This window comes from Capricornis sumatraensis, chromosome 5 (genome assembly GCF_032405125.1).
Source record: "Capricornis sumatraensis isolate serow.1 chromosome 5, serow.2, whole genome shotgun sequence".
NCBI classification, from domain to species: domain Eukaryota; kingdom Metazoa; phylum Chordata; class Mammalia; order Artiodactyla; family Bovidae; genus Capricornis; species Capricornis sumatraensis.
Genome location: NC_091073.1, coordinates 82,345,580 through 82,370,856, shown reverse-complemented (window position 1 = coordinate 82,370,856; position 25,277 = coordinate 82,345,580). Strand labels below are relative to the sequence as shown.

At 43.0% G+C, this 25,277-nt stretch overlaps 1 protein-coding gene across 1 annotated transcript in view; it reads left to right on the top strand.

Moving 5' to 3' along the window:
- HECW1 (HECT, C2 and WW domain containing E3 ubiquitin protein ligase 1) overlaps window positions 1-23,670 on the top strand; it is a 257,418-nt gene extending 233,748 nt beyond the window's left edge. The window contains exons 22-27 of the mRNA XM_068972905.1: window positions 2,802-2,900; window positions 3,569-3,698; window positions 10,339-10,485; window positions 12,068-12,182; window positions 16,466-16,664; window positions 23,559-23,670. Of these exons, the coding sequence (XP_068829006.1) occupies window positions 2,802-2,900; window positions 3,569-3,698; window positions 10,339-10,485; window positions 12,068-12,182; window positions 16,466-16,664; window positions 23,559-23,670 (802 nt within the window). The remainder of the gene's footprint in view (window positions 1-2,801; window positions 2,901-3,568; window positions 3,699-10,338; window positions 10,486-12,067; window positions 12,183-16,465; window positions 16,665-23,558) is intronic.
- Window positions 23,671-25,277: the final 1,607 nt, after the last annotated feature.

The window sequence follows — 25,277 nt, the reverse complement described above, 5'->3', positions numbered from 1 at the left end:
GATCACAGGGAGGTGTTGGAAGCCAACATAAAATAATAATAGCTATCACTTGAAGAATGCTGTTTTCCAGAAAAGGAAATGAAGAATAGGTGGGTAACTGCTGGCACAAGGTCACACAGTGGGCAGCCCAGCCCCTGGACCAGAGGATGAATTTTGCTGCTCTGTGGCTTCTCAAAATGGGCACAAAGGAAAAGACTTGGTCTGGCATCAGGCAGACAGGGGTCAGTGTCCTGGCTGTGCCACTTCCCCAGTGCTAATTATTGACCTGTGATTTCTGGTGGAATGAAGATAGCCACAGTCATAAATACAGCTGTTGCAGGAATCAGTGAGATAATATGATCTGTGTTGGTCTGATAGGCATTCCATAAAAGTTATCTTTAATCTGTTTCCCATTTTTCACTTGTAGCGAACTACAGGGACTAGAACTGATAGAACACTGTGAAGGCCGGTGATAACCAACATCCCCTCTATGTCTTTATTGGCTTTTTATGTCTTTCTCTATGTGATGCTGAGATCAATATCCTTTATAATGTAAGGAAACATTCTCCTACTCTTGGTTTACTATGAAATTTTTATTTTTCTTCAAGGCAATTAATGGTGGATCTTTTCAAGACATTTTTAGCTTCTAACCAAAAAAAAAAAAAGAAAGCAAAGAAAAAGTCGTATGAGTTTTGTCTTTTGATATTAAAATTAATTTCAATGATGGAATGCCTAATAATAAACTGTCCTTAATTTCCTAGAATCAAGCATCCTAAATCATTTGGCATTATTCAGGGAATGGACTGGTACTTTCTCCTGTGTTTTACTTATGACTTTTTAGCGTGTGAGTTCAGCATCTTTAGTTTTCTTTCCTTTGCTCTTTTCCAGATTGTATTTTGTGATTATGGCAGTTCATAATGATGAATTAAGTTTTCTACCATTTTCTGGTTTCTGAAGCTATTCAAATATTTGGGATGAAAATACCCCAACTATAAGGATATCCTATAAGGACTATATCCTTATATCCTCAAAATTTTGAGACATAGTTTATACTATGGTTGTTTGTCTATTTAAGTTCTTACTTTTTCTTAAATAGATTAGAATAATGTATATTTTGCTGAAGAATTTACAGTTTATTGAGGTAGTCCATTTTTTAACATTGAGTTGAAAGTATTTCCATATAATATTTTTATCTGCTCCATTTCTGTGGACACTTTCTGCCCACTGAGATTACCATTTCTCTTTATTAGACCTCCCGGAGCCACCTCTAAGGGAGGCAGGTTGTTGGCAGGCATTTGCTCTCTTCCCACATTGGGCAGTGTTGCCATCTCCCACGCGTGGCCACAGCCCCACGTCACGTTAGGAACATCAGTTGTGATGCCTCAGAGTCCATTAGAGTGGATAAGCCTGCATGGGATAGGAGTGAACAGTGCTTTTAGACACAGGACTGTAGCTCCCAGGTTGGAGACCTGTCAGTTATTGGGATATCAGTAAAGACCATCAGGGGATGCAATACTGATGGCACAATCTGGCCTCAAGGACTATAAGCTGTTCATCTGGTCCATGGGCCTCCTCATCCACAGTGCCCCCATAGCACCTGTACTGAGGTTCTGCTCACCTCTTGTCTCTCCAGAGCCAATAATATTTGCATGTTATTTCATGCAAAAAGAATGGAGGAGCCTGGTGGGCTATAGTCCATAAGGTTGCAAAGAGTTAGACACGACTGAGCAACTTCACTTTCATGCAAAAAGAAGAGACTACTTTAAAGATGGCTGTTTGAAGTGTTATTTATGATTGCACTTATTACAGGATCTTATAATCTATTCATTTAAACCATTTTCATAGCAGTTACAGAGTACAAAGTCTTTTTAGTCTAAGAAGAGCCTCATGAAAGGTTGTGGAGATGGGTTAGTTGGAAATTCCAACAGAGGATCTGAGAAAAGTCACAGCTAGGACTATGTTTAGGTGAAAATCTAGTTAGATAGAAGAGACAGAAAAGACCCCCTTAGGTCTCTGGACATAGGTACCAGAGATGGGCAGTACCCAGGATGAGGGAGCCAGTGGGCTTGACCAGACAGAGGGAAGCTGATTTAGGAACAGGGCAACAATGGGACCAAGCTCTTAGGAGCTGCAGCATGCAGCTAGGCAGGTTGCCAGCCAAAAATGCCAGAAAACTATTTGCTCCAACAAAGATTTAGATCAGTGAAGGCCCTTACATCGGGAGGTGGCCAGGTCTATACAACCACTTCCTTCCAGCAGAGATCTTGCTCTTCCTGTGTGGCCATGTAGGCTCCATGTAGGTCCTGTGGCCATGACCGCTTACCATACTGGGATTTCACATACCTCACCTCTCTGACCACGAGCATGATCGCCATATGTGAGTCATGTTCAAGTTCCCCCACCTTCCAGCATAGGGTCAGGCACACATGAGACCTTCAGGTGCTATCTATGGAATGCTTGAATGGGTAAGAATGCATGGTCCAAAAAACTTTCCATATCCTTGGGTTCAGATCCTCAGGTTCAATGCTGGCTGTTTGTCTGGGTCCCAGAATTCCCCTTCACCAGCCCTTTTTCTTCTCTTGGGTCCTTATACAGTCAGGTCTGAGAAGAAGATTCCAGTAAAATGACTCTATTCGGTTGCTTGAGGAGGTGTGTTCATTTAGTACATACCAAGTACATAGCCATTGTTCATGGTAAAGAATAAAAAGAATGGGTGCCTCTCTTGTGTCATCACTTGGCAAGTTTTTGAAGTGGCTTAAGATGTATAGGACAAAGAAACACGTCAATTAACAATACATGGCTCTGCCTTATCTGTGTTCTAGGTTCAGGTTCAGTGGTAGAATCCTAGGCCTGGCTCTGATCCATCAGTACCTTCTGGATGCTTTCTTCACAAGACCCTTCTATAAGGCGCTCCTGAGACTGTAAGTGTCCCCCCAGCCCTGCCCGCAGGACCAGAGGCACCGACCCCCCTGACTCCTCTGGCCCTTTGGTCACTGTTTGCCCTACTCATTCCTGTTAGGTTTATGGTGGTTTACTTTTCTGAGTGCTTAAGCTATCACATAAACTGTTTAGTCCAATAAAAAGACATTTGGAGATTTTATATAAGCATAACAGAATATCATATACCAGACATAAATCAGTTTATATAAATAATTATAGTAGCATTACAAGCATTATATGAAATTACTAAGTAGAACTGATCTGTCCCTGTATGTAAATCATTATGCTGTACACTCTAAACTTATACAGTGCTGTATGTCAATTATATCTCAATAAAGGTGGAATAAGATAAAAGAAAAAAATTGATGTATAACTTGGTTATTTTTAAATGATACTCTTCTCCAGTGGCCATGGAGAGTCCTTGAGTCAATAATTGTTTTGTGTTTGTTATTTTAAACATTTTAATACTTTCTTTTCCAATTACTGAATAAACTAAAGGTTCATCGATGTATTCAAAAGTATCAAATCACTAAAATACACCTGTGTTGCTTTAGCCTAGAGTGGTATAACCATATTTTGGCATGAGGTCTGAGTAGGTGTTTACTGAAACAATCTGTGTGCCTTTCTTTCTCCCTTTGAATGGACCCAGACCCTGTGATTTGAGTGACCTGGAATATCTAGATGAGGAATTCCACCAGAGCTTGCAATGGATGAAGGACAACAATATCACAGACATCCTCGACCTCACGTTCACGGTTAATGAAGAGGTTTTTGGCCAGGTTTGTGAGATGTGGGGCTTGGAAAAGACATTTTGAGTCTTATTATGGAAAAATTGCATGATATGAAATTTACCATCCAAACCAGGTTTACAGTTCATTCAGTGTTGTTAAGTAGATTCATGTGTTATACAACCCATCTCCAGAATGTCTTCATCATACAAAACTGAAACCATGTCCATTAAATAATAGCTCCCTATTTTCCCCTCTCCCCAGTCCCTGGAACCACCCCACTTTTCCTTTCCAAGAACCTGTCTACTCTAAGTATCTCATATTCAGTGGACTCATACAGTGTTTGTCTTTTTGTGATCAGCTTATTTCACTTGGCATAGTGTCTTCAAGGTTCATCCATGTTTTAGCATGTGACAGGATTGCCTTCTTTTCTATGGCTGAATAATATTCCATAGCATGTAAATACCATATTTTGTTTAGCCATTCATCAGTTGATGGACACCTAGGTTGCCTCTACCTTTTGAGTATTGTGGATAATGCTGGTATGAACACAGGTATGCAAATCTCTTTTCAAGTCCCTGCTTTAAATTCTTTGGTATATATATTCAGAAGTGGGATTGTTGGATCATATAGTAGTTGGGATTTTGTGTTTAAAAACAAGGACTGTCATTCATTCAAAATATAATTCTTTGAGGACTGCTGCCTTTATTAAAGTTACTCATGTCTTCTTTGTCTTGCTTTGACATGGATCTAGTTTATAGAGTTTTTTGAAAATCAAATGTGACAGTGGATCAGAAAGTATTTTTGTAAAGTATGCAATATATCTGTAAGATATTTCTCTTATCTGTGCAACTACAACAATACTTTTTATCACTAGCTTCCAGATATTTACTCCTCCAAAATGTATGTATCACAGTAGTATTTAATAAGAGAAGCTTCCCATTTTTTTTCTTCCAGTGTTTATATAACATTGAATCATCTGGCTTATAGTTTTATCAGACCAGCCTGATAGCCTGAGCAGATTTAACTATTAAGGTTTTTTGAACATCATTTACAAGAGATTCAAAAGCCTATGACATAAGTAATATTTGTAATGGAATGTTATAAGAAGTAAGCTGGGATACTTTATAAGTACCTTCATGACTGTGGGCAGTGTGCTGAGTCTATGGGTGATAGTTACCCACTGAACCTTGCAGACCACCCAACACCCACATCTCAATCAAGAATCTTGTTCAGGTCCTGGAAAATGTTAGTGTTTTGATGCATTGTCTTTGCATAAAAATACTTCCGAAGAATACACTTTTCCACATTGGAGAAAAAAATTATTTTTTCTTACATCTTTAGAGAGTGTATTTAAATATATTCAAGAATATGTGATTCACTTAACTGTCCTCCCCCATGTACTGGATGAACGTGTAAGATACACTATTTTTTCTGCATGACTACTTTTAGCCCATCCTTTACGTTTGCCCTATAGTAGGGTTAATTTGTAAAACAAACAAAGAAAACACAATTAGTTAGCAAAAGAGATTAAGACAAATGGGTACCCATCTTAAAAAACTTAAGTTAGATCACAAACCTAACTCATAATGCTTAAATTAATTCCACATGGGTGAAAAAGCTGAGCGCTTAAAAGAACAATAAAAAGATGAAAATGAAAGAATTTTTCTTTTTAACTTGCAGTAAGAAATGCTGTTGTAGATGTGACAAAGTCATGAAAGAAAAGATAGACATAGTCAACTAAAATTACTTTTTTAATACCTCATATCAAAACTATACCATAAACAAAGTAAAAATGGCATAATATTTGCTACATTGTAACATATAGCACCGGAGAAGGCAATGGCAACCCACTCCAGTACGCTTGCCTGGAAAATCCCGTGGACGGAGGAGCCTGGTAGGCTGCAGTCCATGGGGTCTCAAAGAGTCGGACACGACTGAGCGACTTCCCTTTCACTTTTCACTTTCATGCGTTGGAGAAGGAAATGGCAATCCACTCCAGTATTCTTGCCTGGAGAATCCCATGGACAGAGGAGCCTAGTGGGCTGACATCTCTGGGGTCGCACAGAGTCGGACACGACTGAAGCGACTTAGCAGCAGCAGCAGCAGCAACATATAGCACAGACGAAAGTCTGTGTCTTTCAATATAAGAAGAGATCCTGCAGATCAATAAGAAATGATCAAAAACACAATAGAAAATTAGCAAAGAATATAAGTGGATAGCTCCCAGGAAAGGAAATATTCAACATCATTCACAATTTTTTTAAAATATAAATTTAAACAGAATGAAATACCATTTTCCCTCATGAGAACATCAAGAATCAGAAAGCTTCAGTTCAGTTCAGTTCAGTTGCTCAGTCGTGTCAGACTCTTTGTGACAGCATGAATCACATCACGCCAGGCCTCCGTGTCCATCACCAATTCCCGGAGTTCACCCAAACTCATGTCCATCGAGTTGGTGATGCCATCCAGCCATCTCATCCGCTGTCATCCCCTTCTCCTCCTGCCCCCAATCCCTCCCAGCATCAGGGTCTTTTCCAATGAGTCAACTCTTCACATGAGGTGGCCAAAGTACTGGAGCTTCAGCTTCACATCAGTCCTTCCAATGATCTCCTTTAGAATGGACTGGTTGGATCCCCGTGCAGTCCAAGGGACTCTCAAGAGTCTTCTCCAACACCACAGTTCAAAAACATCAATTCTTTGGCACTCAGCTTTCTTCACAGTCCAACTCTCACATCCATACATGACCACTGGAGAAACCATAGACTTGACTAGATGGACCTTTGTTGGCAAAGTAATATCTCTGCTTTTGAATATGCTATCTAGGTTGGTCATAACTTTCCTTCCAAGGAGTAAGTGTCTTTTAGTTTCATGGCTGCAGTCACCATCTGCAGTGATTTTGGAGTCCAAAAAATAAAGTCTGACACTGTTTCCACTGTTTCCCCATCTATTTCCCATGAAGTGATGGGACCAGATGCCATGATCTTCATTTTCTGAATGTTGAGCTTTAAGCCAACTTTTTCACTCTCCTCTTTCACTTTCATCAAGAGGCTTTTTAGTTCCTCTTCACTTTCTGCCATAAGGGTGGTGTCATCTGCATATCTGAGGTTATTGATATTTCTCCTGGCAATCTTGATTCCAGCTTGTGCTTCTTCCAGCCCAGCATTTCTCATGATGTACTCTGCATAGAAGTTAAATAAGCAGGGTGACAATATACAGCCTTGTCGTACTCCTTTTCCTATTTGGAACCAGTCTGTTGTTCCATGTCCAGTTCTAACCATGTTCCATGTCCAGTTCCTGACCTCCATATAGGTCTCAAGAGGCAGGTCAGGTGCTTTGGTATTCCCATCTCTTTCAGAATTTTCCAGTTTATTGTGACCCACACAGTCAAAGGCTTTGGCATAGTCAATAAAGCAGAAATAGATGTTTTTACGGAACTCTCTTGCTTTTTCGATGATCCAGCGGATGTTGGTAATTTGATCTCTGATTCCTCTGCCTTTTCTAAAACGAGCTTGAACATCTGGAAGTTCACGGTTCAGAAAGCTTAGCAGTATTCTATTTTGGAGATCATGGAGAGAAACAGGCACTCTGTACAAGAGTGTAGGTGGAAGGAAGCAGAAGTGAAAGGCACCCTGTGATACGTATCCTCATTCTAAATGCACCTGCCTTTGACTCAGCATCTCTGTCTGGAAATTTGACCTACAAATATGTTCACATCTAATTGAAAAGACTAATGGATAGCAATCTTCATTGCAGCATTGTTGATCACCACAAAAAAAAAAAAATCTGAACCAATATAAATGTTCAGCAGTAGAACACTGATGAAATAAATTATAATTCATTCACACAATGAAATAGTAGACTAGTAAGATATGTGGTCTGATACCCCAGCCCATCCATTTACATATAAATCATAAACAATAAGACAGGTGGAATAACAATAACAAAGAAAGAATAAGACAGGTCTAAACTGGTATAATCCTGAAGGAAATCAACCCTGAGTATTCACTGGAAAGACTGATGCTGAAGCTGAAGCTCTAATACTTTGGCCACCTGACGTGAAAAGCCAACCATTGGGAAAAAACTCCAATGCTGGGAAAAGAGAAGAGGGCAGCAGAGGATGAGATGGTTAGATAACATCACTGATTCAATGGACATGAATCTGAGCAAACTCCAGGAGATGGTGGAGGACAGAGGAGCCTGTCGTGTTGCAGTTCATGGAGTTGCAAAAAGTCAGACACAACTTAGTGAGTGTATAACAACAACAAACCACTATAAAACAATGGCCAATGTGTATCTTTAACTAAAAAAAGAAAAAAGCTTTCGTGTGTATGTGACCACGATAATGAACAGTGTATATAATATGCTACTGTTTGGGGAGAGAAACCTGTTTTTCACTGTATGGCTTTTTATAGCACTTGAATTTTTTTTCCATGGACACATGTTATCTACTCAAAAGAAATCAAGTAAACTACAAATGACTAAATACATTAATATTAGAGGAAAAAATAAGATTGAAAATAAAAAGAGCAATCCTTCATGTCTGTATAAGGAAGAAACTTAACAACTTAGAGAGAGTTGAAAACATTCCCAGTGATAAAAATAAGGATGTGTTATAGATCTAGAATAATGCGTTTCTGTTTAAGCTTAAGCTGATCCTGTTTCTTTTCACATGAGGTTGCCAAGAGTGATGATTCTGGTTTTAGAAAGCTGAGTCACAGCCCTTCTGTTGGCAAGTTAGAGTGAAGAGCAGACAGACAGATGGACCTGAAAGACACCACTGGCTTTTCCTCGGTGTGTTAGTTAGGATTCAGTTCAACTGCTAATGAAGAAACTCAATGACCCTGCTTAAATTAACAGTTTATTTTTCTCGTACATGAAAATGTGGAGGCAAGCAACCCAAGGCTTCAGTTCCTACAGTGGCCCCCTTCACCCACAACCTGATGAATATGGCGCCCCCAACCAGCACATCCGTGTCTGAAGTAGCAGGACCAAGGAGGAACAGCCCTGCTCTTTAAAGAGGCCTCATGAAAGTGCCATACAACACCCCTGCTTGTACGTTATTGGCCAGAATTTAGTTATGCCACATACTTAGAGTCAGGAAATAGTCTCTACCTGGGCAGGTAAAAACAAGAGGCTCCAAAGGATATGGATCTTGGGTGGTATCTATTATGTTATAATTGACCAATATTTCATATTTACCAAAGTCACCCACGTGATCAAATAAAGTAATCAGCAGACTTCTATAAACTATTTTGTTTGGGTACTTTGCCCATGAGTGCCAAATAGATACATATATTTTTAATCTATAATTAAGTACATCTATGGGCTTCCCTAGTGGCTCAGTGGTAAAGAATTTGCCTGTCAATGCAGGAGACACAGGTTTGATACCTGGGTCAGCAATATCCCCTGGAGAAGGAAATGGCAACCCACTCCAGTATTCTTGCCTGGAGAATCCCATGGACAGAGGAGCCTAGAGGGGTATAGTCCCCGGGGTTGCAAAAGAGTTAGACATGACTTAGCAACTAAACAATAGCAGGTATAGTTATGCCTCATTTTTCTTATATTAATCACACTGAGCAGTGAGGCGAACCCCTTAAGCAAATTTAAGATAACTGATGCTTCCCCCTTCAAACACCAACACATTTTGATAACAGTGTCTAATATGTTACCTGCCCTCTTGCCTTTCAAAACAGTAAAGCACAGATTATAACTTTTCTTGTTAGCTTGTCCTAACAAACATGCATCTGCAATACTATGTGACAACATCATTCTCTCCTTTCTCAAGGTCGAGGTGTCACCCTTCAGCCACTGTTGTACCTACTGCAGAAACACTCTCCCATCCTCCATTTCTTTTTTGCCAATGATCTGCTGTTGATAGGGAAGATTTGTTTGTTAAGAATGTGATGTAATTGGGACTTGGGTATAGTTAAGGACATTCTAGTCCATTTAGGGGTAACCAAGGCTATGGTTTTTCCAGTAGTCATGTATGGATGTGAGAGTTGGACTGTGAAGAGAGCTGAGCACCGAAGAATTGATGCTTTTTAGCTGTGCTGTTGGGGAAGACTCTTGAGAGTCCCATGAACTGCAAGGAGATCCAACCAGCCCATTCTGAAGGAGATCAGTCCTGGGTGTTCTTTGGAAGAAATGATGCTAAAGCTGAAACTCCAGTACTTTGGCCACCTCATGCAAAGAGTTAACTCATTGAAAAAGACTCTGATGCTGGGAGGGATTGGGGGCAGGAGGAGAAGGGGACGACAGAGGATGAGATGGCTGGATGGCATCACCGACTCGATGGACATGGGTTTGTGTGAACTCCAGGAGTTGGTGATGGACAAAGAGGCCTGGCATGCTGCAATTTATGGGGTCACAAAGAGTCGGACACAGCTGAGTGACTGAACTGAACTGAGGGGCATTTTTCTTTTATTTCCGTTAGACCTCTTAAGTTTAAGAAACATGCTTCCTCTTTATGTAACAAAACTGTGGCTTTTCTAAGGTACTGATGTATCTACTTTAGAACAACCAGAGCCTTTCTAGTAACTTCCAGGAAAGGAGAAAGAGCCAAGGAGGTAAAGATGCTGAACTCATGTTAAGAGAACTTTTTACAAATAGTTCATCCTCTTAAAACTGATCTGTTTCACTACAAGGTAGAGCAAGTCAACTATCATCATGATCTTTGTTTCCCCGCAAGGTAACGGAGAGGGAGTTAAAATCTGGAGGTGCCAACACGCAGGTCACAGAGAAGAACAAGAAGGAGTACATCGAGAGGATGGTGAGGTGGCGGGTGGAGCGCGGCGTGGTGCAGCAGACCGAGGCGCTGGTGCGGGGCTTCTGCGAGGTGAGACCCGGCCCGGCAGGGTCTTGTTAGGAGAAGGGAGAGGAAGAACGAGGCAGGAAGAGGGCTCAGCTCTACTCACCAGCATGCAGGGAGGACCCCCTGAGGGTGCTGGGAGAGGGTCAGAGTTCTCTGGGAAACCCAGCTCTTGTGGTCTCACAAAACCCACGTCAGTGTGGCCCTGCTGAGCCATACGTGCAAACACATGGCCCATCCTGCCAAGACGTGTGTTTGTTGCATCCCCGTTTATTCAGTGAGATTAAAATGAGTGAAGTGAAGGCACTGGGCGGAATTATCCACTCTGGCTAGATTTTTTATTTTCTTACAGGTAGAACTCTGAGTTATTGCAGGTTTAGTTCCAGACCTCAGCAATAAAGCCATTAGCGCAATAAAGCAAGTCACATCAGTTGTTTAGATTCTCAATGTAATAAAACTTGTGCTCATACTATACTGTAGGCTATTAAGTGTACCACAGTATTATGTCTAAAAAACCAGTGTACATACCTTATTTTAAAAATACTTTATTACTAAAAAAACTACCCATCATCTCATGACCTCGGGTTGCCGCAAACCTCCAATTTGTGAAAAATGACATATCTGCAGAGTGCAATAAAGCAGAACACAATCAAAGGAGATATGCCTGTGGTGTCACTTTGTGCCGCATAATCCATGTAGAGGTGCTAAATCAGGACAGTGACTTATGAAATAAGCTGCATGAAATCACATGTGAAACTTTTGAAAATTATAAAGCACTATAGAATTTAAATAATCTGTCATTCAATAAAAAAGTTTTTTTAAAAGCATCAGAGATCAACAATAATTTTTTAAAAAAGAGGACACCGACAGCTGCTAGGCTTCCTGTTTACCAAAACTTGACATAGTTAGATTTTTCCAGTTTAGAAACAAGGGCTTGGGTGTTTGAAGGTGTTCTTTGCTGCTCTGGTGGAGATCAGAGTGGGTGACTGGCTTGTCCACCAGTGTGATTAAAGGAAGTGTCTGCTGCAGGTTTTCAGTGGTACCACATACATTCAGCAGCAAGATGTAAAGCCAGAGCTCAGAACCCTCTAATCAAGCAGGTTCTTAACCCAGATCTTTGAAGGAGGGAGGGAAGAAGTGACAGGTAGAAGGGAAGAAAAAGACAATTGTTTTAATATATAAAGTCCATTCCCAGGAAATAAGTCCTAGTTTGTATGTGGAAGAGAGTATTCCTTTTAAGTGAAGTGATAGCACTAATAGCTACTGAATCACTTCAAAGCAAATTGGACTTTTTGCCTTTAAAATGTAGTGTTCCTGGGAAACTTAAATGTGACTACAGAAAGCCAAGTCAGTCTGTTTCATAACATCATTCCAAGAGGGAATATCAGAGGTAACGAAAAGCAGGGGACCTTTTTTGAGTTCCCGGTTCATTAAGGCATTGTGCTTTAGAATGTCATGATTTTGAACTTAAACATGATAACACGTTGGGAGAGGGGGAAAAGGTTGTGAACAGTGGTGAGCTTCCCAGCTTAGCCCACAGAAGTGGTAATGATGAAAGTAAGTCTCAATAACATTGGGTCTGTAGGCTAAAGCTTAATTTGGATTTCAGGTGGTGGACTCAAGGCTGGTCTCCGTGTTTGATGCCAGGGAGCTGGAGCTGGTGATCGCTGGCACGGCAGAGATCGACCTGGCCGACTGGCGGAACAACGCCGAGTACCGGGGAGGTGAGCGAGCGGGGCTTGTGATGGCTCAGCTCCCGCAGACACGATCTATAACTTCTTAAAAAACATTATTGATTTGAAATTGACATAACAACATTCATCATTTCCTTTCTATGTTACATTTCATCATTTTATTTTTTGTTTTTATTGAAATCTAGTTGGTCTGCAATGCTCTGTTAGTTTCAGGCATGCAGCAGAGTGTTTCAGTCATATGTATATAAATTATATATTCTTTTTTCACATCCTCCTCCAGTACGGGTTATTATAAGATATTGAGTATACAGTTAAAAGTAACCATTTTAAATCCACAAACAATAAATGCTAGAGAGGGTAGGGAGATAAGGGGACCCTCCTACACTGTTGGTGGGAATCCAACTTGGTATAGCCACTATGGAGAACAGTATGGAGGTTCCCTAAAAGAGCTAAGAATAGAGTTACCGTGTAATCCTACAATTCTACTCTGGTCGTATATCCAGAGAAAAACATGGTCCAAAAAGATACAAGCACCTCAGTGTTCACTGTAGTACTGCTTACAATAGCCAAGACATGGAAACAACCTAGATGTCCATCAAGAGTGAAATGAATAAAGAAGATGTGTTACATAGAGACAATGGAATATTACTCAGCCATTGAAAAGAATGAAATAATGCCATTTGCAGCGACATGGATGGACCTAGAGACTGTCATGCTGAGTGAAGTAAGTCAGACAGAGAAGGAGAAATATCATATAGCATCCCTTATATGCGGAACCTAAAAAGAAATACAAATGAACTTATTTATAAAAAAGAAACAGACTTACAGACTTAGAGGACGGATTTATGGTTGTCAGCGGAGGCGGGGGGAAGATGGGGGTAAGAAATGGTTAGAAAGTGTGGGATCAACATGTACACTCTGCTATATTTAAAGTGGGTAACCGACAAGGACCTACTATACAGCCCAGGGAACTCGGCTCAGAGTGGCAGAGTGGCGACCTGGATGGAAAGGGAGTTTGAGTGAGAACGTATACATGTATATGTTTGGCTGAGTCCCTTACTTATCTACCTGAAACTATCACAATATTGTTAATCGGCTACCCCCCATATAAAGTAAAAAGTTAAAAAAAAATAACCATTTTAAAGGGAACCGTGCAGCAGCATTTCGTGCATTGTAGATGTGTACAACCATCCCCTCTCAGTGGTTTCAAATCATTTTCTTTGTTCCGAAGGGAAACCCAGGACCTGTGAAGCAGTTGCTCCCCGTTCCTCTCCCCACTCCCCATCCCCAGCAGCCACCAGTCTATGTGGATATACCCATGCTGAATATTTAATATAAATAGAATTATACTGTTTAGCCTTTGGGGTCTGGCTTCTTTCACTTAGTAAGGTTTGTTTGTGTTATAGTATGACTCAGTGTTTCATTCCTTTTTATGGCTGAATAATATTCATATATATATATATATATATTCGTATGTTCAGTTCATTTCAGTCCCTCAGTCATACCCAACTCTTCGTGACCCCATGGACCACAGCACCCCAGGCCTCCCTGTCCATCACCGACTCCTGGAGTTCACCCAAACTCATGTCCATTGAGTCGGTGATCCCATCCAATCATCTCATCCTCTGTCGTCCCCTTCTCCTCCTGCCTTCAATCCCTCCCAGCATCAGGGTCTTTTCAAATGAGTCAGCTGTTCACATCAGGTGGCCAAAGTATTGGAGTTTCAGCTTTAACATCAGTCCTTCCAGTGAACACTCAGGACTGATCTCCTTTAGGATGGACTGGTTGGATCTCCTTGCAGTGCAAGGGACTCTCTCTCAAGAGTCTTCTCCAACACCACAGTTCAAAAGCACTAATTATTCGACGCTCAGCTTTCTTTATAGTCCAACTCTCACATCCATACGTGACCACAGGAAAAACCATAGCCTTGACTAGATGGTCCTTTGTTGGCAAAGTAATGTCTCTGCTTTTCAACATGCTGTTTAGGTTGGTCATAACTTTCCTTCCAAGGAGTTAGCGTCTTTTAATTTCATGGCTGCAATCACCATCTGCAGCGATTTGGGAGGCCCCGAAAATAAAGTCAGCCACTGTTTCCTCATCTATTTGCCATCAAGTGGTGGGACCGGATGCTATGATCTTTGTTTTCTTAATGTTGAGCTTTAAGCCAACTTTTTCACTCTCCTCTTTCACTTTCATCAAGAGGCTCTTTAGCTCCTCTTCACTTTCTGCCATATAGGTGGTGTCATCTGCATATCTGAGATTATTGATATTTCTCCTGGCAATCTTGATTCCAGCTTGTGCTTCATCCAGCCCAGCATTTCTCATGATGTACTTTGCATAGAAGTTAAATAAGCAGGGTAACAATATACAGCCTTGATGTACTCCTTTTCCTATTTGAAACCAGTCTGTTGTTCCATGTCCAGTTCTAACTGTTGCTTCCTGACCTGCATACAGATTTCTCAAGAGGCAGGTCAGGTGGTCTTTCCCATCTCTTGAAGAATTTTCCACAGTTTATTGTGATCCATACAGTCAAAGGCTTTGGCATCTTCAATAAAGCAGAAATAGATGTTTTTCTGGAACTCTCTTGCTTTTTCCATGATCCAGCGGATGTTGGCAATTTGATCTCTGATTCCTCTGCCTTTTCTAAAACCAGCTTGAACATCTGGAAGTTCACGGTTTGTGTATTGCTGAAGGCTGGCTTGGAGAATTTTGAGCATTACTTTACTAGCATTTGTGATGAGTATGTAGTGACAATACAAATATAAAATAATATCACTTTTGAAGACTACAAAAAACGGCCTTATTTCAGTACACGTGCAGAGTAGGTCCTAATCCATGCTTTCTCCCCTCCACCCCCCACCCTCCGTTTCCAACCTGGACTTTTCTTCAGGCGACAGTAACCCCCAGGTCATCCTTGGCGTAACTCGGTATAGGTGTGTACCAGACAACACCGCCAACCACGGGCCAGCTCTGGAGCTGGGTCACGTGCTGCCAGGAAAGTGTGTTCTGCCTCCTGTAGAACTGAAGCCCTCCTTGCCTCCATCCTGATTTGCTGTAACAGTTCTGTCATCTCTCCAAATCCCATGTCTAATTCCTCCTCACTCTTCACCTTCACACTGCCAAATGTCTTCCTGAAACATTCTTTTCATCAGGCCATTTACCAACCCACAAAACAAGCAAGCTCCTTATCACTTAGAGAAGCGGTCTTTGAAAGATTTTTTATGCTCAAAACCCTTTCCTCACATAAAATATTGCAGAGAAATTCCTATCAAAACGATAGAGGGTGAGTCAGGAGCCCACCATCTCAGCCCCTCTGGTCTCCCCGATACACTCAGCCATGTAGGAGGAAACCTCTGTGGAACTTCCTGGCTTGGAAGGAAAGCCACCAACCTAAGGTGTCAGGTAACAGTGTCTCTGCCTAGCTATCAAGGCCTCTAAGCCCCCAGTAAGGTCCCTTCAGTGCTCACCAGCAACCGCTCTCTGCTGGTCTAGTCAGCTTGCTGTTCCCTGCATGTCTATTCTTCATTCTCATCGTTATAGCCCCTCCTCCACTCACACAAGCCTTCACATGCTTAACTCACACCTCTGAGGTGAGTTACACCTTCCGTTTGATGGAGCTTTCCTTCTTTCTGCCCCAGCCCAGCGTCTTTCTTCATCTTTGAGTCCTTCGTGCACTTGCAGTCTATCGTTTTCCTTCAGCGACTGCCCCAAGCCTGGTTTCCGTACTGTGCTGTGAGGCCCCGTACTCCTTCCATGGGCCCAGCTCCTCTCGGGCCAGGGCTGGCCAGAGCACAGCAGCTCTAAGGGCACCAGGGCTGCAGGGAGAGCCCAGCATCTTCCGTTTACCAGGATTGACGTTCACCTCTCTTAAGTCCTAGATGCTCCCACAGTGCGTGGTTACCAAGAGCGAAGACATCAGAACAAAGACAGTAGGAGGAAATATCCTATCCGTAGAGGGTTTTGTCTCTTCAGAACCCCAAAGATCTCTGCCAGGCCTCACCACTCATTGTGTACATTTATCTCAGGCAGGAAACTAGGGGCCCAGTTGTTTGAATAGAAAGCAGACATCTCTGAGGACATCCCTCAGAACATAAAACCTTTTTGTAAAAATGCCTCTTTTCTCAATTGGCTTTTGTTTTCAAACTTGACTCAGTTATACAAATTGTCTTAGATCTACCTGAAGGCCACCACTAAAGAAATGAACAGACCTAGAGCAGCTGTTGAGTTCTTAGCACGTCTGATGTGTATTTCATCTCCCCCCACCCCTCCTCCCCTCTCCGCATCCTCTCTGTCTCCCTCCTGCTTCTGCTCAGGTTATCATGATGGGCATCTTGTGATCCGCTGGTTCTGGGCTGCGGTGGAGCGTTTCAACAATGAGCAGAGACTCAGATTACTGCAATTCGTCACAGGAACATCAAGTGTGCCCTACGAAGGCTTTGCAGCCCTGCGAGGAAGCAACGGGCTTCGGCGTTTCTGCATAGAGAAATGGGGGAAAATTACATCTCTTCCCAGGTATGGAGCTCCCACCCTACTTCAGGAAACCTGCCGAAGAAGGCCAAGTACACTGTGTTATTTGAGCTTGAGAGATCATCCATTGGGATGGAATTCTTTCCTACTGCCCAGTGTATTGTTCTGAGTCATCAGTGAAAGGTGTGGGGGAGAAGTGTCAGGGAAGTGCATTCAGGTCATACTCCTAGTCATTTTTTGATGATTGATGGTACTGGGGCTTTTGGTTTCATGGTCCATGGGTCAGTCGTATGTGGCCCAATTTAATTTAAAGAGGAATGTCTTGCCTGGGGGAAGGGGGATGCCCAGAGGCTGGAAGCCCAAAGTGGCCCTTCCAGCACTGAGTCTGCAGTTCTGTTGTTGCTGACCAAGGTTCTTGGACTCTTTTAATCTATAGAAATTATAGAAAGAGACTAGAAATCTATAGAAAGAGGCTAGATGAGAAATTCAGGCAGAGGCTTCTCCAACTGCAGCCTGAGGAAGGGAGAACAAGCAACAGGTCCCTTTGCTCACTCCACCAGGGGAGTGAGCTGGTCGCTTAAATGCCGTGGGGTAGGGGCTGATGGGTGGGTCAGGCTGGAGCAATGGCTTAGGTGGTCTGCCCACCCCCTTGGTAGCGCTGTGTGCCGTCCCCCACTTCTTAGCAGCTCAGACATGGCAATTGGGTTTTGGCCTTTTTGTATCTTATTGTTCATATTAACCCGCTGGCTACGCATTATGTGGAGTTATTTTTAGTTTCTTTGTGTTCTGTTGCTGGAGAAGATGTTCATCCCGGTGCAATATTGAAGTAAATGGTCCCAGGTCCCAGCCTGTCTCACTAGGGCATATCACTTGATACACAGGGAATTATGTACATACTGTGTTTTTCTACTGTTTTAAAACATGTGCAGACAAAACCATATGTATCTTGGGTCTCTACAGTGGCTTCTATACAGTAAGCTATCAGGAAAATTATTGTGTGATAATGCAGAAAAGGAGGCACTAGAGCTCCAGGCAGTTTAGCAGAATCTTTTCCCTCCGCCACAAGTTTTCATCCCAACACTTCCTCTGTGCTTTCTGTGCCACTTTGGATGGCATATTCTCCTGCTCAGTGAAATAAGGAGCACTAAAGAGAGGCTTCTGTGTAGCTACTAAAGTCATAAATCCCGCTCAGCAAATAGAAGAAAAGATCGATCCACATTGCTCTCTTCTGCTGTGACATTTTCTAACTGTAACAGAAGATTCATATTTAATTCAGCTCTGTTTCTACATGGCCTCTGAGATGCTTTGCTAATCCCTTTTGTGGCAGGATTTATTGAACTATAATTTTTAGCTAGCTTTCCTAGTCTTTATAGCATCCTGGAGATAATTCATGCTGAGCATAGGAGGCCCAGGAAACAGAGCACGGGCCCCGCTGGTTAATAACAGCCTGAAGCCTTGGGCGCTTTTCAGCCCTGTCTTCACCCAGTTAGATCAGCAGACCCTCAGTGCTCATTTGCATGGTTCTGCTGACAGCTGAGCCTCCTGAATGAATACTGGCAAGAAAATCAGGCTCAAAAGGCAAGATTTCCATTTGTTGAGTTTAATGATAGGTTTGAAGGATGAGGTTCTTTGGAAGCATTTTGTTCTTACTTCAAAGACTTGAGTTTGAGTCACATTTGTTGATATCCTACTTCCAGAGTGAGCACCTCAGTGTGCCTGTGGACTGGGATAAGGGGGCGTGGCTGAGCTACACAACGCACCTGCCCAGAGGGGCTGAGTCTAGGGAGGAACAGAACCAGATGGTGCGTAGTTACAACCCCAGTTGCAATCAGAGGAGAGCAAAGAAGAGACAGTAAAGGCAGGGATGCTATGAGGTTGTAGGACAGAGGCCTAATCCTGACTGAATTGACAGGAGAAGATGTCACAGAGAAGCTGGCATTCAGGTGAGTCATGAGGGACAAGGAAGGGCAGAGGGAATTCCAGGCTGGAGCAACAGCAAGAGCAAGGCCTGGAGGTGGAAAGGTCAGCTGTGCTCAGGAAGGAGCACCAAGCAGGCATGGAGGACAAGGTGTCTAACGTGACATTTGCAGGGGACATCGTTGAGAGAGCAAGTTTGGTGGGCCACACAGAGAAGACCCCATTGAGGAGTCTGTACTATTATTTAGGAAACAGAAGTCGTTGCTTTTGTCACTGAGGTCAGAAATGGAGTCTAATTACATACATGCTCTGGGAAGCCTTGAAATTTGTATTAATCCTATTAACCCACACAGAGAACTAACAGAGGGGGCATCAGCTTATGAAAAGGAAATGGCAGCCCACTCTAGTACTCTTGCTTGGAAAATCCCAACGACAGAGGAGTCTGACAGACTACAGTCTGTGGGGTCTCAAAAGAGTCAGACATGACTGTGCAACAAGAACAACACTGACCTTCTGAACAGGCTCTGCACATCTGGGCTAAGGCATCCCTAAAAACGTTGCTGTGCTTCGAGCCCCAGAGAGGATTCCTGGGGGAAGCAGGCACTTCATCCTGGGCCAGATGAGCCCCAGGAAGTGCTGAGAGGCCTCCAAGAGGACAGTGAAAATGACCCTCTGAGTATGAACCCCCAGCTAGTCTCCATTGTATCTTCCGAAGATTCAAGAACCTGGAAAGTGTCACCTAGGGTGGAGAGAAAGAAATAGCCTCTGAATTCCGAGAATGGTACTTCTGAAAGACCTGTCCAGGCCACGTGGCAGGTGGCAAAAGCCCAGGCAAGCAGGAGAGCCAAGCACCCATGGGGTGGTCCGGGGCTCTCCAGAGACTGTGAGCCTTGCGTGCACTGCCCACACTCTGAGGAGAGGTGTTCTAGGCTGACTTCCCCTCAGATCTTCCCTCTAGAAAGACAGCTGGCCTCCTAGGTGAGGGAGCCAAATAGCATCACACAAAGCCGTGCATCAGTCCAAGTCCTTGCCTTCCAGAGTGTGTGGGGGTTAGAACAAAGACTCTGGGGCAGGGTTTATAGTTTTACAGAGCCTGGTGAAAAAACTTCATAAATCACCATCGCTAGAGCATAGCAGGGGTGGGATGGTCACTGGGGCTAAGGCCAAGGAGCTGGCAGGCCAGGGCTCTGAACAGTCAGCCATGTGAACTCAGAAGCTACACAGTATGGTGGGAAGACCTGAAGTGGAAAACATTTAAGCCAATTACCAGAAATGTTAACCAATGTGTTCCTTAGGAGGTCAGAAGGCGTGGAAGGTAGGTCTAGATCACTGTGGCCAAACATGTTTAACGCAGAGAGAGGGTCCCTTTACACCCCAACCTAGTTTAAGCAGGCATACTCCTGAGTATGTATCTGAAATACTAGTTCTTCAAAACAGTTGGTGTTTAGTCGCTAAGTCGTGTCTGACTCTTTTGCAAACCCTTGGACTGTAGCCCGCCAGGCTCCTCTGTCCATGGGGTTTTCCAGGCAAGAATACTGGAGTGGGTTGCCATTTCCCTCTGCAAGGGATCTTCCTGACCCAGGGATCGAGCCCATGTCTCCTGCACTGGCAGGCGGATTCTTAACCATTGACCCAATATACCTCATCCTTATTATCTATAGGTAGTACTCTCTATTTTCTACCCTGTCCTATTTGTTAAAATAAAATGCCAAACAAAACTTGTAGTTTGAAGAAAAAAATTTACCTAAATGGCATGAGATTCAGGGGAGCAGAAATTTTTGATCAAAAAATGGAAAAGTAATGATTTAGAATTGGCAATGGGGAGTGAAAAAAGTATTCATCCATCCACAGCCCAGAATGCAGCCAGGTGAACAATGGCTGTCTCCACTCATGAGGGCTGAGAATGCTAGGGCTTGTAGGCCAGACCAAAAGATGGGAGAGTCCTTACTGTGAAACTTGGTAAGGAAAAACTTGGAAGGAAAGAAGACTTGGGAGCTGGTCAGGGTAGACACAGCACAGGCAGTGTGGAAATAGAGTAAAGGAGAGGAGGAAAGCTTAGGGGGTTACATTTCAAGTATCGATGAGAAAAACAGAATTATGAGTCAGGAGCAGGTGAACTGGACTAAAATTCTAATATGAACATGTTTCACTGCAGAGGTAACCTGAGCCCAAGCCCAGGATGGAGGTGGAGGCCTGGTTAAGTTAGTATTGGCTCACTCTATAGTGATGGTTTGTGAGGGTGGAGGCAGGTAAGATTTTGTCCCCTCGGGGACATTTAGCAATGTCTGGAGACATTTTTGGTTGTTGGGTAGGGGTTCTCCTGGCCTCTATCAAGGAGAGGCCAAGGATGCTGCTGAACACCTACAAGACACGGGACAGCCCCTCCTGGTGAAAAATCATCAAGCTTCAAGTATCAGTGGTGCCTGAAGCCCTGCTCTCTAGGCTGACTGGCTACAAAGGAGGCATGAGGGAGCCATTGGGAGTCCCTGTGAGAAACTGACAGCCACTGAGAAATTGTCCAGAAGTGAAGGGAGAGAGATGTTCATAGGAAGAGCTGTCAACTGTTTCAACGAGCTAGGGGAGGTGGGCATAGAGAATGCACCTCTGGATGAGGGAATCAAGAGGTTATTGACAAATTTGGAAAAGAGTAGATTCAGCAGTGATAGAGTGAGAACCTGCCTGGTGACTGAAGCTACAGTTGGGAAGTGGAAGAAGAGGACATGCAAAGGAGACACAAGGACTTCCCTGGCAGCCTAGTGGTTAAGACTCCACACTTTCACTGCAGGGGACATGAGTTCGATCCCTGGTCAGGGAACTAAGGTCCCAAAAGCCAGGTGGTGTGGCCAGAAAAGGAAAAAAAAAAAAAAAGACACAAGTAACTGACCTCACAACTGGCTATACAGCCAGCTACAGTGGGTTTTGATGCTGCCCCTTTTTGTTATAATATTTACTCTAAACCAGCCTTAAAGTGGTCTCTACTGCAGAGAAGCAAGACTGACTTCGGCCCTATCTTGGTTCACATTTTGATCAAAAACTTAGAATACATTGAGGAGACAGGGAGATGAATTGTGTAGATGACATGGATTAGAAGTATCACAGATAATACTGTGATGGATTTCAATCCAAATCCAGCATGATCTCAAAATGCTGGAACCCCAGAATAATACTGACAGAGTGCAGTTTGACCCAACACAACTGATCAGATCCAGTGGAGTTCCAAAATGTCAACTGCACAAATACGAGATGAGGACAGTTCATTTGCCAGCAGGCAGGTGGAAAAAGCCAAGAGTCTGAAGTCCTCACAAGGGGGACACAGTTTCTAAAATCATGATTGCAACTGTGTTTGCATTATTAAGAAACTCTGATGCTTAAATGATGATTCATGGTTTACGAAAGGCACTTGTGGGTACTCTATTCTCACACCAACCCTCTGATGTGCACAAAGCATGTGTTATTACCCCATTTTACAAGTGAGGAAACTGAGGCCCACAAAGACTCACTGACTTTCCCAAGGTTGTAAAGCTAGTCAGTGACTGGACTGCGATCAGAATAGAGGCCTTCCAAAGTCTGGTTCTGTGCTGTCTCCATGCCCCACCTCACCTGAGAGCACATTCCCAGTGCCCAGGGAATGATGTACTCAGGTCCTTGGTGCTGTCAGACGACATGGAGGGGAACGAGGACCTAGGAACACAGAATCCAATCGTGATTTGATAATGTTCATTCATTCTAGATTACTGACTAAGACATATCAATATTTAAGAGCTAACCAGGGCTATAGATGAACGCAGTTAGAGCAGCTCTTGTTCACACTAGGTCTTGAAGCAGTGCCATTTGCTAAGGTTTCCGTTTATTTCCAGAAATTAACTTCTATAGAATCAATCTGATCTAAACTGTTTTGTAAATAGATGATTTTTTTTTTCTGTATTATTTCCACTCATGAGTGATAGTTAAAATGACCAGATAAAGAAAACCAAGAAGATGCAGTCTGCATGTATCCTGCCCCTGACTTTTGGAATTCAGCCAGTTCCAAAAGTACACTTGGCATTTTTCTGTCCCTCTTAACTCAGTTGGGCTTCCCTGGTGGCTCAGTTGGTAAAGAATCTGCCTACAATGTTGGAGACCGAGGTTCAAGCCCTGGGTTGGGAAGATCCCCTGGAGAAGGGAATGGCTACCCACTCCAGTATTCTTGCCTAGGAAATCCCATGGACAATGGAGCCTGGGCAGAGGGCTACAGTCCATGGGTCACAAGAATCAGATCTGACTTAAAGACTAAAGCACCACCACCACGACCAATTAAGTTGGTTAGCAGGGTGTAGTCCTGGTCCACACATTGGCACATGGCAGGTGAAGCCATTCTTCATCTAGGCCAGACACTGGCCCACAGAAATGGGCCTGTAGGATGAAGAACATGACGAAATAAGCAGAAGCCAGGGCAGGTGGCACTGGGATGCTGCTGGCCCCCAGGAAGGATCATCCCACAAATGCAGCTGTTCTTGGAAATGTAGCATCTTTGCTCCAGGTTACGCAAGCCCCACTATGAACTGTAAAGGAGTCAGACCATCTCCAGGACACACCTGCCTTGATGGAGCATTGGATCTCAGAGTTCCAGGGTGTCCATTGGCACCTCTAAATCAATACACAGGGTTTACAGAAGCCCAGAAATCAAAGTTGGGCAGGGAGACTTGGGAATATGACTCATACTAATTATGTTTTCTGCCTCCTTCACCGACAACATCCAGCTTCATCTCTTAATTGTAGAATGTCACTGGTTTGCTAGTACAGTGCTAGTATAGTGTGGTTTGTTTCCAAATGCAGACTCCCCCAGTTCTAGGTATTCTAACTGTTCTGTTCACATCTGGAAGGCTGTGGTTCTTTGCAGTGTGTGCATGGTGGGGCTAAAACACAGTTCCACTCCCTTTTGATCCGCTTTTTGATTCACAGATTCAGACTGATCACAGAACTAGCCAAGCCAGTTGTATCACTGAAACAAACACTTTGACCAGCCTTTTCTCCCCCATTCAGGGCACACACGTGCTTCAATCGATTGGATCTTCCACCTTATCCCTCGTACTCCATGTTGTATGAAAAGCTGTTAACGGCAGTAGAAGAAACCAGCACCTTTGGACTTGAATGAGAAACTGGCAACTTCCCTGACATTTTCCTGGCCAGTGACATCATCCTTTCCCTTTCCCTGAATCAACTCTCCTTTGATTTTGGTATTCTGTGATTTTCATTTTCAAACCAAATCAGGATTGACGAGCTGTGCATGAAGAATTGCCTTCTTCTAAGATCTAACCTTCAGGCTTATCTCCTCTACTTTCAATGAACTGCTAGCCTGTATGCAATATTTAAAAAAACAGCTGTCTCAAGGTCTGTGTATATCTCCGCATACCTCCATTACTAACAATGAAATATGAATGCAAGTTATGCTACACTTGACCAAATGGTAATAAATGTTTACTTCCATTTCTATGATTTAAGGGGAAATTTGAGCATTAAGCATTCCAAGCTTTTCTACACCCATGTCTTCTGAGCAGAACCACCATTTGTTTTTATAATTTCTAACAACCAACTTCAGAATAGGAGCTGATCAACTCTTTCTTTTCTTCCCATTCTACTTTTCCCTGGGCATCCAATCCATCCAAAAACAGCAGTGGCTAAACCGAAATTTTGATATATTCAACTCATGATTTGTATGTGGCATCGGCCCCATCAGCTGGAACTAGCCTAGACGTATGGTGCAAATATCACACTTTCCAACCAATAATAACAGCAAGAAAAACACCTCCTGCTGATGCAATGCAGGGCATCCCAGTGGTTGTGGGGATTATGGTTCGACTTAAGTTCAGAGAAGTCTGGGGGTGGGGACACACCCCCTGTGAACACCCACCACCCAAGAAGCACAAACTTGTGCACACGTCCAAGAAGGAGATTGCATTATGTAGCATAAACAACGAGGCTTCTGCCCCCATGATGTTGTGTAGAAATGTTGAAGCAAACGGGAGAAAGGGGAAAAGGACATCAGGATGATTCAGAAGGACATGCTCAGTTGCTCTGAATGCTTGGGGTCTGAACTGTTTTATTTTGCTTTGTTTGATCACAGGTCTCTTTCCCAGAGGGGGAAAAAAATGTCCTGATAATCTTATGACTTCCATGCAAGCCAAGTAATTACTTGTTTGGCAAACAAACATTTGTTTCAACTTTGATAGCATTTTTATTTTTCATGTTTACTTTTCGGTTTTTCTTCACCATGGTGTTCAAACTCCTTCACATCTGATTGTCCACAGGGACCACGCTAAATCAGAAGCTGCAGAGAGCGATGGTGCTTGTTAGGGATCAAGGGCAAAATAATACATCTCCTTCCTCCATAGCAATCCTCCTGGAGCAGAGACCTAACCCCCCACCAAAGGCACACCAATTTCTGTCAAAGAGGGATCCAGTTTCTTTTAGCATTCAGCAAAGAGATGTCTCAGTAAATGTAGTGTTTCAGAGTAATAGTTGCAGGCTCCAGAGACAGCCTGACCTCTTGATTACATTTGGAAGAAACCCAAACATGATGGTCATTTGCTATTTTTCTAATGTTGTTATCCATGTCGTCTTAAATATGTTGTAAATGAAAGTGTTTTGCTTCACTGGGAAAAGAAATGTTGAAATGTTACATTGTTGTCCTTCAATATATATTAAACAAAGGGAAAATGTGAGAAACGTAGGCAAGTTAATTTCATCTGGAACCATGTCTTG